This window comes from Sorex fumeus, unplaced genomic scaffold (assembly GCF_029834395.1).
Source record: "Sorex fumeus unplaced genomic scaffold, SorFum_2.1 ptg000036l, whole genome shotgun sequence".
Taxonomy (NCBI): Eukaryota; Metazoa; Chordata; class Mammalia; order Eulipotyphla; family Soricidae; genus Sorex; species Sorex fumeus.
Window position 1 is genome coordinate 16,229,303 of NW_026606093.1, and position 16,098 is coordinate 16,245,400.

At 43.5% G+C, this 16,098-nt stretch overlaps 1 protein-coding gene across 1 annotated transcript in view; it reads left to right on the forward strand.

The window, feature by feature from the left end:
- The first annotated feature begins 1,001 nt into the window (after positions 1-1,001).
- Positions 1,002-16,098, forward strand: part of SHISA6 (shisa family member 6) — a 444,694-nt gene continuing 429,597 nt past the window's right edge. Inside the window, exon 1 of the mRNA XM_056117818.1 lies at positions 1,002-1,649. Within this exon, the coding sequence (XP_055973793.1) occupies positions 1,063-1,649 (587 nt within the window). The 5' untranslated portion in view covers positions 1,002-1,062. The remainder of the gene's footprint in view (positions 1,650-16,098) is intronic.

Below are 16,098 nucleotides of genomic sequence, written 5' to 3' on the forward strand. Positions count from 1 at the left end.
CTTTTCACACCAGCAATTCCACAGGACTGCTCCTTTCTGCCACCTACTGCAGATGAATCGATCATTTCACAAATGAATCTCAGAGGCTGGAACCGTTAACAGGTGCCTTACAGCGCCGGGGGTCGCCAGTGCGACGCTGGGACAGAGTGGCGAGGAGCGCACTTACGGGGATGAGGAAGTCGGTCCATGTGGTGACCTTGGCTGAGCCACCATCAGTCAGGGCTGCTCCTGGACGCGGGTCTCAGTTTTGGGAACTCTAGCAATGGGCTGGCTCTCCTCTCTGCGTGCGCGTCGCCGCTAGGGAGAGGCAGAGGCTCCGCGAACCGCCAGCAGGTGCTGTGGCCGCGCGCGGCCGGGCTGGGGTCGGGCGGGCCGGCCGGGACGGGTGTGCGCTCTTCGGCGCGCCGCGTGGCTGTGACCGCCGTCCTGCGCCCGGTGACGGCGCTCCCGGTGGCGCGGGGCCGCCTCCCCGCCACTCCCCCCGTGCGGCGTGCGCGCGTGGGCGGCCCGAGGCGGGTGCCAGCCGGTGCCCAGCCGGTGCCCTACCGGCGCTCCCCGGCGGCGGTGCCAGCGTCTCCCGAGCTTCGCGCCGGCGGCGGCGTCCTGTGCAGCGGTGAGCGCAGGAGGACGGGCGGGCGGGCACCCGGGGGGCCGGGCTGCGGCGGGCCGGTGCTTGCGCTCCAGGGCCCCGGCTCGCGCCCCGCGCCCGCCGCCCAGCCCCGGACCCGCAGCCGCCACCCGGCGGGGGATGGGGCCGGCGCGAGGCAGCCGCGGCCAGAGCGCGGCGTGAGTCCAGAGCCGCGCGCCCCCGGCCCGGGCACCCCGCTCCGGGCATCCCTCCTCCGCGCGCCCCTCTGCGACCATTCCCGGCCGGCGTGCCCCGCGCCCCTTTCCGAGCATCCCCGGCCGGCCGGCGTGCCCCGCGCCCCGCGCCCCGCTCCGAGCGCCCCGCGCCCCCGGCCCGTGCGCCGCGCTCCGCGCCCCCAGCGCCCCCTCCGTCCCGTGCGCCCCGCGCCCCCGCGCCCCGATGGCCCCGAGCCGCTGAGCGCCCCCCGCCCCGCCATGGCGCGCCGCCTCCTGCTGCTGCTGCTGCTCGCGCTGGACCCGCTGGACTCGCTGCCCCGCGCCCAGGGCGCCCGCAGCCGCGCGGGCAACCGCACGGCCAGCGCCGCCGCCGTCGGGGGCCGGCGCCCCGGGGGAGCCCCGTCCCGGGGCGGCCGCGAGCTCAACGCCACGGCAGAGGCCGGGAGCCGCCGCGGGCAGCCGGCCGCCGCGGTCACCTACGAGACGTGCTGGGGCTACTACGACGTGAGCGGCCAGTACGACAAGGAGTTCGAGTGCAACAACAGCGAGAGCGGCTACCTCTACTGCTGCGGCACCTGCTACTACCGCTTCTGCTGCAAGAAGCGCCACGAGAAGCTGGACCAGAGGCAGTGCACCAACTACCAGAGCCCCGTGTGGGTGCAGACGCCCAGCACCAAGCTGGTGTCGCCGGGACCCGAGAACAAGTACGACCCGGAGAAAGACAAGACCAACTTCACCGTCTACATCACCTGCGGGGTCATCGCTTTTGTCATCGTGGCTGGAGTCTTCGCCAAGGTCTCCTATGACAAGGCCCACCGCCCGCCGCGAGAGATGAACATCCACAGGTGAGGGCCCGCGCTGCCTGCCTCCCCCCCCCCCCCCCCCCGGGATGGAGCCCTCTCAACGTGCTCCCTGTCCTCTTCATTCTTGGCGTTTCCACCCCAGCTCCCCTACTCTCTACTTTTACACATGCCATCAAGCTGAGCCGGCTCCTTTCCTCTTCCCCGTGTGGTGTGTTCAGCTCCAGGAGGGAATGCATGCCTTCGAGGTAGAGCGATTTATAAGACAAGATAAGGACATGAAGTTTGAGCAAAGCAGTTTTGCCAATTCTGTGATTTCGCATTGGCATTCAGGAGTGTTTCCTTGGCAGTTAGGCACTTTGGTGAAGGCTCTTACTGCAATTGGTTTCCGAGTCAAACCAGAGAGGTGTCTTTAATATTGGAAATTGTCCAATACTGGAAAAAGAGTGCAAACTGATTTTGTGGAGGTTTGCATTTGTTAGAGGTAGGGTAAGGGTGTGTGTGTGTGTGTGTGTGTGTGTGTGTGTGTGTGTGTTTTGCGGGGGGGGGGGGATAATGACGATATATTTGCTTTACATTGACCGAGGGCAGACCGACTCTTCATCACACCCTGAGGAGTAGGATGTTTTTATTTTTCCTGCTGCCAGGGGAACTGAAGACTTCACTTTTAAAGCTGCAGGCAGGGGCCAGAGTGATATGCAGTGGATAGGAATGCATTTGTCTTGCAGATCGCTGACCAGTGCTCAGTCCCTGTCACTGTCACCCATATGGTCCCCAGAGTCCTCCAGAAATGATCCCTGAGCACAAAGCGAGGAGCATGCCCCATACAGCACTGGGTATGGCCCCCAAACAAAAACAAACAAACAAAACACAAAAAGCTGTAAGCAGAACTCTAAGTTAGCATGCTCCCTTTGCTATACCTGGCGTACACCTTTAACTGTTTTCCTTAGGGACACAGAGAGGATTCACTTCATGCCAAGAACTTAAGGTATAGGGAGGGCCATGGTTTCATGTTGTCTTCCTCTCACCTTTCTAACCTAGCTCCCAGTAAGCCCTCTGGGAAGTCAGAGCCCAGGAAGCTGTCTTCTCTTTGTAATTCTAGGAACTATGTAATTTGGGGATAGATGTCACTTTTCCCTACTCCCTTCCCAATAATGAAAGGCTGGAAGTGATTCCACCAAGTCTTTCAGGGAACAAACACTGCCCTAGGGAACACCTACATCTCTTTACTGATTTGAGCATTGCCCTAGTAACCAGGACTATTCCTTCATCATTCCTACTTCAAAATTTACTCAGTAGGGTCCCTACCCTGGACCAGTGAGAAAAGCAGGCATTTCTGGGCCTGCCACAAAGCATGATTACCTTGGTACTGACAAACAGAGGTATTGAATTTGGGTGCTTCCAAAAGGATATTGGTTTATATTCTTTATTTATCAGCCTAAGATGACACTGCCCTTCATTCCACCCATATCTGATCCCTCAGAAAGTGAATCATGTAGCCATGTACCTGGACTGGTTCTGGGAACTGACAGAGTAGTTGTGATAGATGGTCTGTAATCAGTCCTGACTCAAATACAGAGAGCTGGAGTGGGGAGAAGGGTAAAAAGATGGAGAGCAAAACAGGAAGACTCTCCTTTGGATCCCGTCTTGGATCTTGTCTTGGACTCACCATGTGAAATAGAGAAGAAATTGCCCATGGAAAAGCTCCTTTCAGAAGGAGAAGCATAAGGTGATAAGGTCCTTATCATCATCACCTCAATCTGTATCTGCCCTGAAAGGATGTCTTCTTTCACCTTTTCTTGTGGTCCTTGCCTCTCCTCAGATTAGCTCTGGCTGTGGCCTTCTTCTCAGTGATTCTCATATACCTTTATCTGAGTTTCTCTCTTCTCTGTGTCATCATTCGCTGCACACTAGGCAGTGTTGCACCTGCTCTGTTGTTTCTACTTTCTACTGAGTTCATTTAAGATTTAAGAAGATACTGAGGATTTCTGAATGCTGGCATTGGCAATCAGATTCCACTGACCTTTGACCCTAGACCCTAGACATGTTACTGTCTTTGAGTTTCCTTTTCTCCTTACCACACTGATACCCTGCCTTCCTCAATCCCAAGCTCTAGTGTCTTGTATTCATAGCGGTATATAATGCAATGGTGATGCTCTTGGGACAGATGCTCTCCTGGGTTGGTGATGAGAGGTAACCAGGGAAATGGTGATAAATTTTAGTCTTTAAACCACTATTTAAATATGGGATGTTTCTCAAATTCACCTCCAAGGTTTATTTGGTTGATAGCATCTCTTCCAGCTGCTGAATTCTGACTGAATGAGTTCTTTGGAATCCAACATACTTGGTAGGGGACAAAGCCTGCCACTGTATTTGGGGAAGAGGGAAGGATTCAGCTGGGATACTCTGTAAGTAATCTCTGAACAGTCTGTAAGGACACTTAACCTTACTCTGTACTGGGATACTTTGTAAGTGAAACATAACTTCCATGTTTGTAACTAAGGCACAATAGTTTTCCATCTTGATCTTCTTTCCCAGGCATAACAGTGTGAGCATGCACATTTCTGTCTGCTTTCTGACCCTTTGGTGTGTTTATTTGTACCACTTTTCTCCCTTTGCTTACATGTCAGTGGTCACTGCTATCCCTTCAGGGCAGTCTGTTGTAATTATTGTTTTATTACTGGGCACTGGGTATAAGGAAACCTAGATAGTGAAAGAGACAAACATCACACAATCATGAATTTTCTGTAGGAAAGTAGAGGACTTGAACGTATACTTCAGAAATTAAGAGAGGAAGTGAAATGTTTACTTCATTATGTATTCCAGTAAATAGTTCATAAAAGATATTTGCTTTCTAAAAGGAGTTTGTTTCAGTGTGAAATTCTCTCTGAAGATTGGGCAAGGGAGTGTCGAGAACTGCATTATTGAGAGGGATTATTGTGGGAGAGTTAAAGGGCTGAGAAACAGGATCCTGCCCCCAAGATGATTCATCTGCCACTCCTGGTGCTTCCGAGCTGCCTGGCCCTCCATCTGCCCTGCACCCTCCTTCTGTGAAAGAGGGCATTCTTGCTTCTCTATGACCCCTGTAGGGAAGAGCAGATTTGATCTTTTGAAAAGCGATTAGACCTTGTCACCCTGTTTCTCTATAAGAAGTCAATGTCTATAGGGGAAACTCTCAGATCTCTGAAGATATTAATAGATGAGCACAATAAAACTTAGCTGGAGCATGCAGAAGAGAAAATATGTCAGGCAGAGACACTGAAGGCAATACTGTGCTCTGGTGCTGGAGAGCGGTGGGCATTAGCCCTTTCCCACTCAAAATTGTTTCCTCCTGGAATTTATACCATATCTACACCATCCTTCCAGTTTTACAGGCTGAGGTGTATGCTGATGGACCTCAGGCATCATCACTTTTAATGTTTTATGAACAGTTTCTAGAGTGCACTAGGCCTGTTTCTTTTTTCTTTTCTTGTATTTCCTTATATTTTCTTTTCTTCCCCCCCTTTTCTCTTTTTCCTCACTCCTTGCTTTTCTTTGCTTTTTCTTCTTCTTCTTCTTCTTCTTCTTCTTCTTCTTCTTCTTCTTCTTCTTCTTCTTCTTCTTCTTCTTCTTCTTCTTTTATCTCTCTCTCTCTTTGGTTTTTGGGTCATACCCATATTTTTTCTCTCTCCTAAAGTGAATGACAACTCCATAGGCACTCGGGACCTACTTCAGGCTCTTCACTCAGGAATAACTCGTGGCAGTGTGTGGGGAGCCATATGGGATACCAAGGATCAAACCAAGGTTGGCCAAGAGCAAGGCAAGCACCCTACCAGCACTACTGGGTACTCTCCAGCCCCAGAACTTTTTCTTTTTTCTTTTATTTATTTATTTTTTTATTAGTGAGACACCATGAGGTATTTTTTATATATCATAAATTTTATTTTATTTTATTTATTTATTTTTAAATTTTTATTAGTGAGACACCATGAGGTACGGTTGTAGACTTGCAAATTTTTGTGCTTGGGTTTCAATTATACAATGATCAAATACCCATCCCTCCACCAGTGCCCATTTCCCACCACCACGGATTCCAGTATCCCTCCCACTCCCCATCCCCCCGCCATCCCACCCTGCCTCTGTGGCAGGGCATTCCCCTCTGTTCTCTCTCTCCTTTTGGGTGTTGTGGTTTGCAAAAGAGGCATTGAGTGGAAATCATGTTTGGTCTATAGTCTACTTTCAGCATGCTTCTTCCATCCTGGGAGGATCCCAGAACTTTTTCTTTAGTGAGGAGTTGCTAGTCATTAAAAATAGGGTCTCTGCTCAGGAGAACAGTTATGTCACTCCTTTCCTTTTCTGATTCAGGACCTATCTCATATTAAGATCTGGCACTTTCTTCTTAACTTGAATTGGCTCATTAGCATGCTGTAGCTTAGGGTTATTCCCAGGAAAGTGCGTGTACATATGTGTCTGTTTTCATGTTCAGTTTACAGATGGTTCAGAAAACTATTAGGATGCTATAGCTTCCTGCTATCAGAATTAGAAATGGACTCAAAAATTTTAGAATGCCCGTGGTACCTCCCACTGCCTTTTTGGAAATAGAGGACAAGTCTTCAATGCTAGGGGACAAAAATACTGAGCATATGTCATTAGAGAAAAGGAAATACATTAGGAGGTGACCAAAAGACTTTTTATGGTCTTCTGATTACTTCTAGAGAATTATGGAAACATTTGTTTCTACCCTTTCCTCTCTCCAAAAGTGAATTACAAACCCCAATATCTGTTTTTCACTCGTAAACCACAACACAGAAAACAGACGACTTTGATGATCGATTTAGTGAGTATTTTTTTCACAGATTCCTAAGCAATGAATTGTCAGATTACCCCAAACACTCCATTTTCTGAAGCACTATGGGCGATCTATCTAAATAGAGTTGATGTATTTTTTCTACTTTAAATATAACAGCTGGAAGGAAAAAAATAAAGCATCTTGTCTTGGATTGAAGGTCTTAGATTTGCATGTTTTCTATTTTCTCTGATTTAAGAAAAAAAGCATGTGGGGAAATTAGTGAAACTGTAGAAGAATTTAAGGAGAGATAAAGGAGGAAGGTGATCTGGTGAGAAGAGGATGGGAATGTCTAGACCTTTGCCTTGGCTTAAGGATTTGATTTCTTATGCCTCCAGCTGCTGCATGCATGCAATTTCACTCAGTGGGGAAGATGTCTTGACTCTTTAGTGTAAAGCTTTTAACAAGATGCCTTTGACATGTAACGCTCACGAAGACATTAAATAGTGGAGTTAAATCGCCTAAAGAATTATGAATTTAAGTCATTTTGATTTAGGAGTCACTGTCACTGTCCTCCCGTTGTTCATCGATTTGCTTGAGCAGACCCAGTAACATTGTGAGAGTTGTTACTGTGTTTGGCATATCAAATATGTCACGAATATGTAGCTTGCCAGGCTTTGCCATGCTGGTGAGATACTCTTGGTAGCTTGCCGGGCTCTAGGGGCGGAGGAATCGAACTCGCGTCAGCCGTGTCGGTCACATGCAAGGCAAACGCCCTACCCGCTGTGCTATCACTCCAGCCCCATTTAGAAGTCAGTCATACACAATTTTAAAAAAAATCTATAGACACTCCTCCCTCAATCAAAGTCCAGAATTAGTCAATATTTGTCACTTTTTCCAACCTACAACCTTTCCCTAGCTCACATTACATCCATTTAGAGGAATTTGCCACTGAGATACCAGATTTACCCATTGCTCTAGATTCTAGAGTGTCATATTTCTAGGCTGTAAAGACACATACAGAGAAAAAGTTTAATTTATGTTAAAAAACAGTTTTTAACATGTTTTAATCATAAATCAGGTTGTCTCTGTAAATGATTCAGATAAATTGTACTGGAAGCAGTGGTCAGGAAGCAGTGATTGAAAATGTGAGGTGCTCTAAAGGTATTTATTAGTATCAAGACAGGTATACAGATCTAGAAGAGATTCACAGGGTCCAGTGGGTAAGATTTACACATGGCAAACCAAGTTTGATTCTTGGAGCCCCGTCTGGTCTCCAGAGACTCTCCAAGAGTGATTACTGAGCATATATCTTGGAATAGACCCTAGGTGCAGCTGAGTGTGATCTTAAAACCAATTTTTTTTAAATTGAAAAAAGAGAAGAGAATAACATCAAAAGAAGCTTTATTCTCAGCATATACTACTCAGTTTCTTCAAAAAGAAGTCTGCCAGAATTGTATTTAGATCTTAACTTTCTGATTCCTCTGGTCATAGAATCCTGCCACATGCTAGAATTGACACCTCCATAATGACTTTCAGTTTCTTCCCTGCTATTTCTCCCCCCAAAGTCTTTTACATTTGTTTTTTAAATTTTTAAAGATTCAAGAAAATTTTGACTTACAGTTTTGGTTATGTTTCTTGACAATCTATACTCCTTTGAACACACAATTGTGATTTGAACTTTTTGATCTATATATGATATTTCAGATTGGTGGTGGGGTAGGATTCTGTTTGACTAGATTAAAACTGACTAGATTAAAACTTAGATTAAATTTATTTATAAAACCTACTATAAGTTTCCCCATTTTTTGTCTTGGGAAATACCAACCTATCATTTTCCATGAGTCATGTTTATAACCTCATATTTCTAACATATTTTTTTTTGCAAAGGAAATAGACGACTCAGTGGGAGAATTTACTAACAAATCCTCAAAAGCTACCAGTCCTTTGTGTTTGAGCACAAATTTTTCAATTCTATTTAGGACTCATTGCTAAGCTTTATATTCCCCTATTCCATCTCCTACATCTCTTGAACTGAAACTAAAAGGCAGGATAGCATTTTCTATTATTCTGTAATTATAGAATCATAAAATTCTTATTGTTGGAAAATAATTTAACCTAATTCCTAATTTTATAATCAAGTCCACTGAAGTCTAGGTCCCAGTGCCAAGATGATGCTACTGCAAAGTCAGGTGTCTGCCTTTATCATTTTCAAAGGGCTTATTTGTCTCACTTGCTACTGAGAGTCTATTCTAACACACAGATTTCTTAATCATTGTCAAATAATTCTTGCATATTAAAAAATGAGTGACAGCCTATCTCTCTTTTTATTCTTCCCTATTTAAAAAAATAATATTATTTAATTTTCCTGTTCACTAAGATGACTTCCATTGCTTTCCCCCATTATTTTTGTACTCTACCAACATTCCTTTGTGGGGTGCAATACCTTGATCAAAGCATAATCCATTGATAAGATCTGAACCATCTTTAAGAAGAAAATGTAGCATAAGCCAAAGAGTTGTGAACTGAAACAAAGGGTCTCTAAATAGAACAGGACAGAAATATATAATTAAAGACTGGAGCTACTAATATTTTCTCTTCCAGAAATGGGAAATGCTGAAACTTTGTCAGAATTAAGAAATTTTCAGGTACTCAATGGTGTGGGTATTTTCTGTTGTTTTCTCCAGGATGACTTCTACTTCTAGGAGAGGTAATGTTATGTGAACAACAGAAGGTCTTTCATTGGAGCCTGTCTTGACTTTTTTGGTACAGAACCAAAATGAATAAAAAGTTTGAGGTTTCAAGTAGCTTCATGAAGGATAGCTAATAAAATTGGAAATCTAGGCCCAGTCATTTTGTGAACTTAATTTCTGTAGTATGTACTTTGGGGCCTTTCCCTACAATGTACCTAATTCTTCCTTTGAAAGAATCAGGACAACTATCTTAATGTGTAGTCCTTCTAAGCAGTCACCTTGGGAGGCTTCTTGCTGATTCTTCCGCAGAAAGCATTGTCACAATTTCTTTCTTGGAAGTGTTTTTAATAACCTAGGTCATGTCATTTAAACTTTAAAGGTAAAGGTAAAGGTACCATATTTTATCTTCATATGGTAGATTTGATTCTTGTAAGCACCGTTAAATCATGGGTCTGAAGCCAATAAATGATATAGGAATCAGGTTGGCTATTCATCACAAAGAGAAACCCAGTGATAAGGCTTAGTCTCTCAGGAGCTGCATTACTGTCTCTAAAGGCAGAGGCCAAGAAGAGGTGCTACAGTAATAGATGGCTACTCTTCATTGCAGAGCCCTGCTCTCCATAATGATCATTCTGAAAGAGCCAGTTCTAACATAGAAGGGTAATTACTGGCCTAAAAAAATTCATTTTTATTCCTTTGTGGCAGAAAGTGGAAGAGTTTTGGTGGGGAACAGGAAGGAGAAGAAAAGATATACAAATAATTCATATTTTTTATAACCAAAGAGTTATATTTTCATGATTTAGAGTTCTAACCTTTTTTAATTTTTAAAATTATTTTTAAATTTTTATTTACTTATTTTGGTTTTGTGGCCACAAACAGCAGTGATCAGGGATTATTCCTGACTCTGCACTCATGAATTACTTCTGGTAAGCTCAGGGGCTTACATGGGGTGCTGGAGACCTACCTAGAGAGTGGTATGCAAAACAAAAACCATACCTGTTCTACTATTGCTCTGGCCCCTCTTTCTTGTTTTATAATTTAACTTGTGAGAAGTAGGGATAACACCCGGTGACTCTCAGGGCTTAGTGATGGGTCTGTACTAAGGGGTCATTTCTGGCAGGCTCAGGGGCACTATAGGGTGCTGAGGATTGAATCCAGGTCAATTATGTACATGGCAAGTGACTTACCCATTGTACTATCTCTCTGGCATCTTTTGGGGTATAAAATGAATGCTCTTATTTGTTTTATAGCCCCTTTAAGAATTATTTTATTTTGATCACCAAGGTTTACAATACTGTTGTGGTAATTGTGAGTTTTGTGCATAGAATGTTCTAACATCATATCTTCTACCAGAGTGTCCACACCTGCACCCTTGTCTCATTGTCTAACCCTTTAGCCTACCTCCTTCTTCATCCTCCTGCTTGTTAATTTTAAGAATGAATGTAACCAAAATGAATTTTGGGAGATTACATGAGGCGTGGCTATGGGTAGGTCAGAAATTCTCTATTCCCTCCCTTTCCTCTTATCTGAGGGCCATCACCTTTGCAGTAGTTTCAGATTAGATCACCACACGGGTCAGACAGTCGTGGGCGAAGTGGACATAGATTCAAGCTCAGAAAAATGAGATTTTATTGAACATGGTCAACAGATTCTTGGTGTGTGCTCCCTGCACTTTATCCACATTTTAATTCACTTGATGGGGTTCAATCTTAATTCACTTGATGGGGTTCATCAGAAATGAAGGGAATGTAAGGCATGGCAAGTTTGGAGCAGATGATAGGCTACTAGGGGGAGTATTTGCTTCTAGTGCTTGTTCTTAGCAGTCAGGAATTGTTGGTAGGATAGAGTTCTTATTCAGTTAAGGAATTAGTAGTTTGTAGAGGGCTGGGCTCTGGTTCAGCTCTCATGTGTGGGTCTGGAGAAGAGCGCGCTTTCCTGAATGGCAATCTTGGATATCCTAAAAGGAGTCAGTTTTGTGTAGCGGGGCAGTCCCCTTGCTGCTGCTCAACTTGAGAGGAGCTCTGTCACCTAGAAGCTTTGAATTATCCCATCAACAATGCAGTTTTGGGAAGGTTGAGTATCTACGGGTTCAGATAGTTAAGGATTCAACATCACACAAGTTATGTGGGGAGCCGATAGAAAGACTCTTTGGAGCTCCAATTATTCCAGTTTTCCTCTCTACACGCTGCTAAGCGCATGACAGGCAATGCTTCACAGCTTCATCTCCTTAACTTCTAATTATAAGTGCCCATTTTATAGAGGACAAAATCAGTTCAACCCAGGTTACATGGTTAATATATTGTGAGTCTCCATGACCTTTGTGGGACTCAGCAGAGCAGGCATGTCTAGCCTTCCAAAAGATTTTCTTTTCTTTTCTTTGTTTTTGGGCCACATTTAGTGATGCATAGGAGTTACTTCTGGCTCTGCACCCAGGAATTACTTTTGGTGGGCTTGAGAAACCATATGGAGTGCTGGGAATGAAACCTGGTCAGCTGTGTGCCAGATTTATGCTCTACATGTTGTAGTATTGCTCCAGCCCTCAACCCTCCCAGTTGTGAGGGGTTTGTGGACACTGTTTACCCGAGAAAGACCCACATGTTCTTGTCCTGAAAATGGGTTATCACAGTGAAGGATTGGCAAGGTTAATGACCTAGCATTTGGGATTCTATAGAACTGGGCCGATAGCCATTACTTTTCACATAGAACATAGAGCACTTATGATGATATAATAGCTCTTTTTGGACTAGATTATATTTACTAAAGTTAGTGAAGGAAAAACAAAGAAAATATAAAAAAGGAAACAAAACACCAAAATTTTAATTGAAAAAAAAAATAAACAAACCCTTGGAAATAAGCCTGTGACAAATCCTTTCAAATAATAGGGGCACTGGATAGTACAAGTGATTTAGAGATGAGAAGATAGAATTCTGGACCATTTCCCATCTTAAGTCTAAGATAATGAGTCCCTCAAATATCCCTGTACATTGTACTTCTCCTACCTGGCCCATTTTTATAAAATTTTTACTGTGCACACAGAACTTTTTCCCATTTCCTTCTGCTTTTCTGTGCTAGTTATTTTAAAAAAAAAATTTTGTCTTAGCTGTGCTTTTTGCCTGTGTGGCCTTGGGATTTTGAGTTCTGTGCTGAAGGCCTTATACATTCAGCTTTCCGTGAGCTTTACTCTCCAGCTCTGTTTATTATAGGAACTGAGATAGCATTCACAGTGGTGACTATGGTTAGTGTGAAGCCTTCTTGGTCTATAAAGGAACCTAACCAGGTAACTCCCTTATGATTGACTGGTAATGGGAACCTTTTCAAAGCTCTCCCCTGGAATTCTCCCCAGTTATTAAACATCGTTTTTAGCACTTTTTTACCTAATATGGCTTAAATTTACTCCTTATCAGAGGGGGCAAAGAATCCTTGGATTCTCCTTGTCCAAAGTTACTGTTTCTAGTGCAAGAAACTTAGAGGTCAAGTTCCAATCAGGCTCTGATTGGTTAGAACCTTGCCCTGTTTCCCAAAGTTTGGGAGAGAGTCCTTGTTTTCTGCAGGCTTTCAAAAACATTTTCATTGTTCCGTGCCTCTTTGGCATGTGGTCTCATATACTGTTCCCATTAGTTTCTGCATTAAAGTCTCATTACTTAGGACATCTGTCCTCTGGACATATTTGTTGCCTCCTCAGCCAAATGTCCTCTTTGGGAAAGTGTTCTCTAGGCAAGCTACTACTTATTCCTAATTTCTTTGGTTTTATTGCTCAAGTGAGGAGGATTTCAAACCCCAGAGGATGTGCTAAGGAACGGGGAGAAGTGGCTGCTTGTATCAGTTGTGATCTGAGAATATGTCCTGGGTTCCGGCATCTCCTGCTCTCTAATATTCTGGAAACATCTATCTTTATAGTCATCCCTTAAGGTCTGTCAGAAAGGAAGAGTCCTTGAAGTGGCCTCAAAGACATTTGGAAATGAAACCTGGTCAGCTGTGTGCCAGATTTATGCTCTACTTGTGTTACTATTGCTCCAGCCCTCAACCTTCCCAGTTGTGATGGGGTTGTGGACACTGTTTACCTGAATAAACAGTGTTTACCTAAATAAACAGTTACTAAATAACCCCGAAAGAAGTTGATACCATGTTTTTCTCCTCCAGGCTCAGACCAGTCTCAGACACAATCAGTACAATCTGATTTAAATCTCTCTGATTGCCAGAGATGTTTGGTTTTGAGGGTTCATCTAACTTGTCTCCCAGAAATGGCAGGGCAAGAGACTCAGCCTGGGAGAAGAGATTGTTATAGAAATTTTGGAAGAATTCTTATTCCATACTCCCTGTTGCATTAGCATTTGATTTTCTCTGATTTCTATCTTCATCCTGAGAAATTCGCCTGAACTTTAGGAATTTGTATCTGCGCTTAAAGGCATTTTATGCAATGGGATATAAGCACAGCTTTTCTGTTCTCATATAATCAATAGTCAACTTCCTAAACACCTTCCTGTCATCTCTCCTTTCACTCAGGCATTTACAAAGAAAATTCTTTAAAAAAAAAAAACAGCAGATCTGTCATTTTGTCAAGTCACATCATTAAAATGTTTCATCTTGTTCCCTTCAGTGTCTTTGTCCACTGCCACTTCTTTCTCCATCTGTCCTTCTTTTGATTCTTCTTCACTTCTGTTAACTGTTGTTCCTACCCTCTCTCATCCAGTTCTTCTTGAACTTGTTCCATTATAACTTTGTTAAACTGCGTTAACTCTGCCATTTCAAAATTCATCCAAATTGAACCTGGGCAAATTTGTTTTGCTCTTCTCTGTCTGATATAAACCTGTGATGAATAGATTAATCTTGCTCAGACAAGACTGCAAGATTTGTCAGGGCACATATACCAAACAGAAGGATAGCCTATATTCATGCAGGCTCCTCTGTAGACAATGGACATGCTAATTACAAATTATTTTTACCTATTCAATAAAGTAGATCTCTAAAGATCAATATTTAAAGCTTAGTTTATAGTACTACAATGTCCTGGGAAGCAGAAAAAAATCAATTTCTTTAAAAGTGTTTTTTAATTTCCATGTGTTTTATTGATTAGGATTATCCTTCCCCTGTTTCCACTGAATTGGATATTTTTTACTTTAAACTGCTTTGAGTTATCTTTTTCATTCCCTGCTGTGGTTTTTGGTAATTTTCTCTCTTCTCTTTTTTATTTTCTGAGTTTTTAGAATATAGAAATGCTCTCATCCAGGTTTGAGAATTATATTGCATATTGTATATAAGAACCCGGGTTGGCTGCAGGTTGAACCCATGCAAGGCAAACACCCTACCCGCTATGCTATTGCTCCAGCCCTGATTCTGGAATGTTTTAAATTTACATGCCTTTCAGAATGAGCTGGAGTGATAGCACAGTGGGTAGGGCATTTGCCTAACATGACCGACTCGGGTGTGATTCCTCTGTCCCTCTCAGAGAGCCCGGCAAGCTACTGAGAGTATCCAACCCACACAGCAGAGCCTGGCAAGCTACCGTGGCGCATTCAATATTCCAAAAACAATAACAACAAGTTTCACAATGGAGATGTTACTGATGCCCACACGAGCAAATCGATGAACAGTGGGAGGACAGTGCTACAGTGCTATTGTATATGGCTCCAAGGTGTGCCTCATTCCTTCTTACTACAGGGGAGACCAACTAGGAACTAGATATCAGTTACATAGAGACACATTTATAATACCTTGTTTTGTCTCTGATTAGGAGGATTCTGAGCTTTATTTACCCTCTGTTTTCTCCATAGACTGTTTCTGCCAAGTAACAAGCTTAAATATCATAGTCTCAAACATCACTGTTTGGAAGTAGATACCATCATATGTTACATAGAGTGAAATAAGGAGGTTTTTAAGGAGCATTCTGTCACTTTAATCTTCCTCCCTTTGTCTTCTTATCTGACTTTAGAAGGATGCATAGCAAAGTCCCTTTCCTTTCATTGGAGGGTGTCTGTCCCTGTTTTAGAGTACTTCTTGGAACCTGAGGTAGGAGTTGAGTTAATCTCAACTTCTTTTATTTTCTGTCTTTATGAACTTGGATAAGACCTTCACATGCCTCTGGCCCCTTAGCCCTGTTCTGAGATAAATTCTAATCTTAGCATACCTCAGAGGTTCAGGAAAAACATGTTTATACTTATATAGAAATGTGGGAAAATGCATTTTCAGATTTAAAAAATGATCTAAAATAGATTCATGAAATTTATTGCTTTTAGCATCAACTCATAAAATCTCTTGGTTAAAATGGAGTCCAGCAAGTAGGGTGATTGCCTGGCATGAGGACAACCTGAGTTTTATCCCCAGCAACCCATATGCTCTCCAGAGCCCCACCAGAAGTGGTCATTGAGCCCAGAGCCAGGACTCTTCCCTGGGTACCTCCAGGTGTGGCCCCCAAACAAAATAATACAACTGAATTCTGAGGTCTTTTAAATGTCTGCTTTCTCTTGGCACTATTCCTGTTTCCTCATATACATTTATCTAGGACTAGAGCTTTGCTTCTACCTAAAGGTTTGCATTTTGTTAATGGGAACCAATTTCAGTTAATCATCTTTAGCTCTCAACATTGAGTTTCCTGATGTGACATAATGTTTACCTACTGGAGCAACTAGAGATATTTCCTCTGTTCTGGAAAGTAAGACATTTCATGAAGACCTCAATTAAGGCCTCTTCAATCTTTCTTACTCCTGGATAATTGTCACTTATTATAAATCTATTCTCATGCTTCATGGTTTCAAATCTTTGTGTATATGATTGTTCACATAGACATGGGGTTACAGTTATATAGAAAGACTTAAATTGGTGCTGCTAAGAGCAGCAGACAGGTTTCAGTAATCTAACCCATTGATGAAAGGCTAAAGATTTCTCTGGGGAAATTGGCCAGCTTCCACAGTCCCTTGGCTGTGATCCATCTTCACCAGCAGTATATTGAGGACATGCATATTTTGTCTTTTAGTTTTGTTTTTGTTTTGGGGTCACACCTGGCAGTGCTCAAGGGCTACTTCTGGCTCAGGTCAAAACA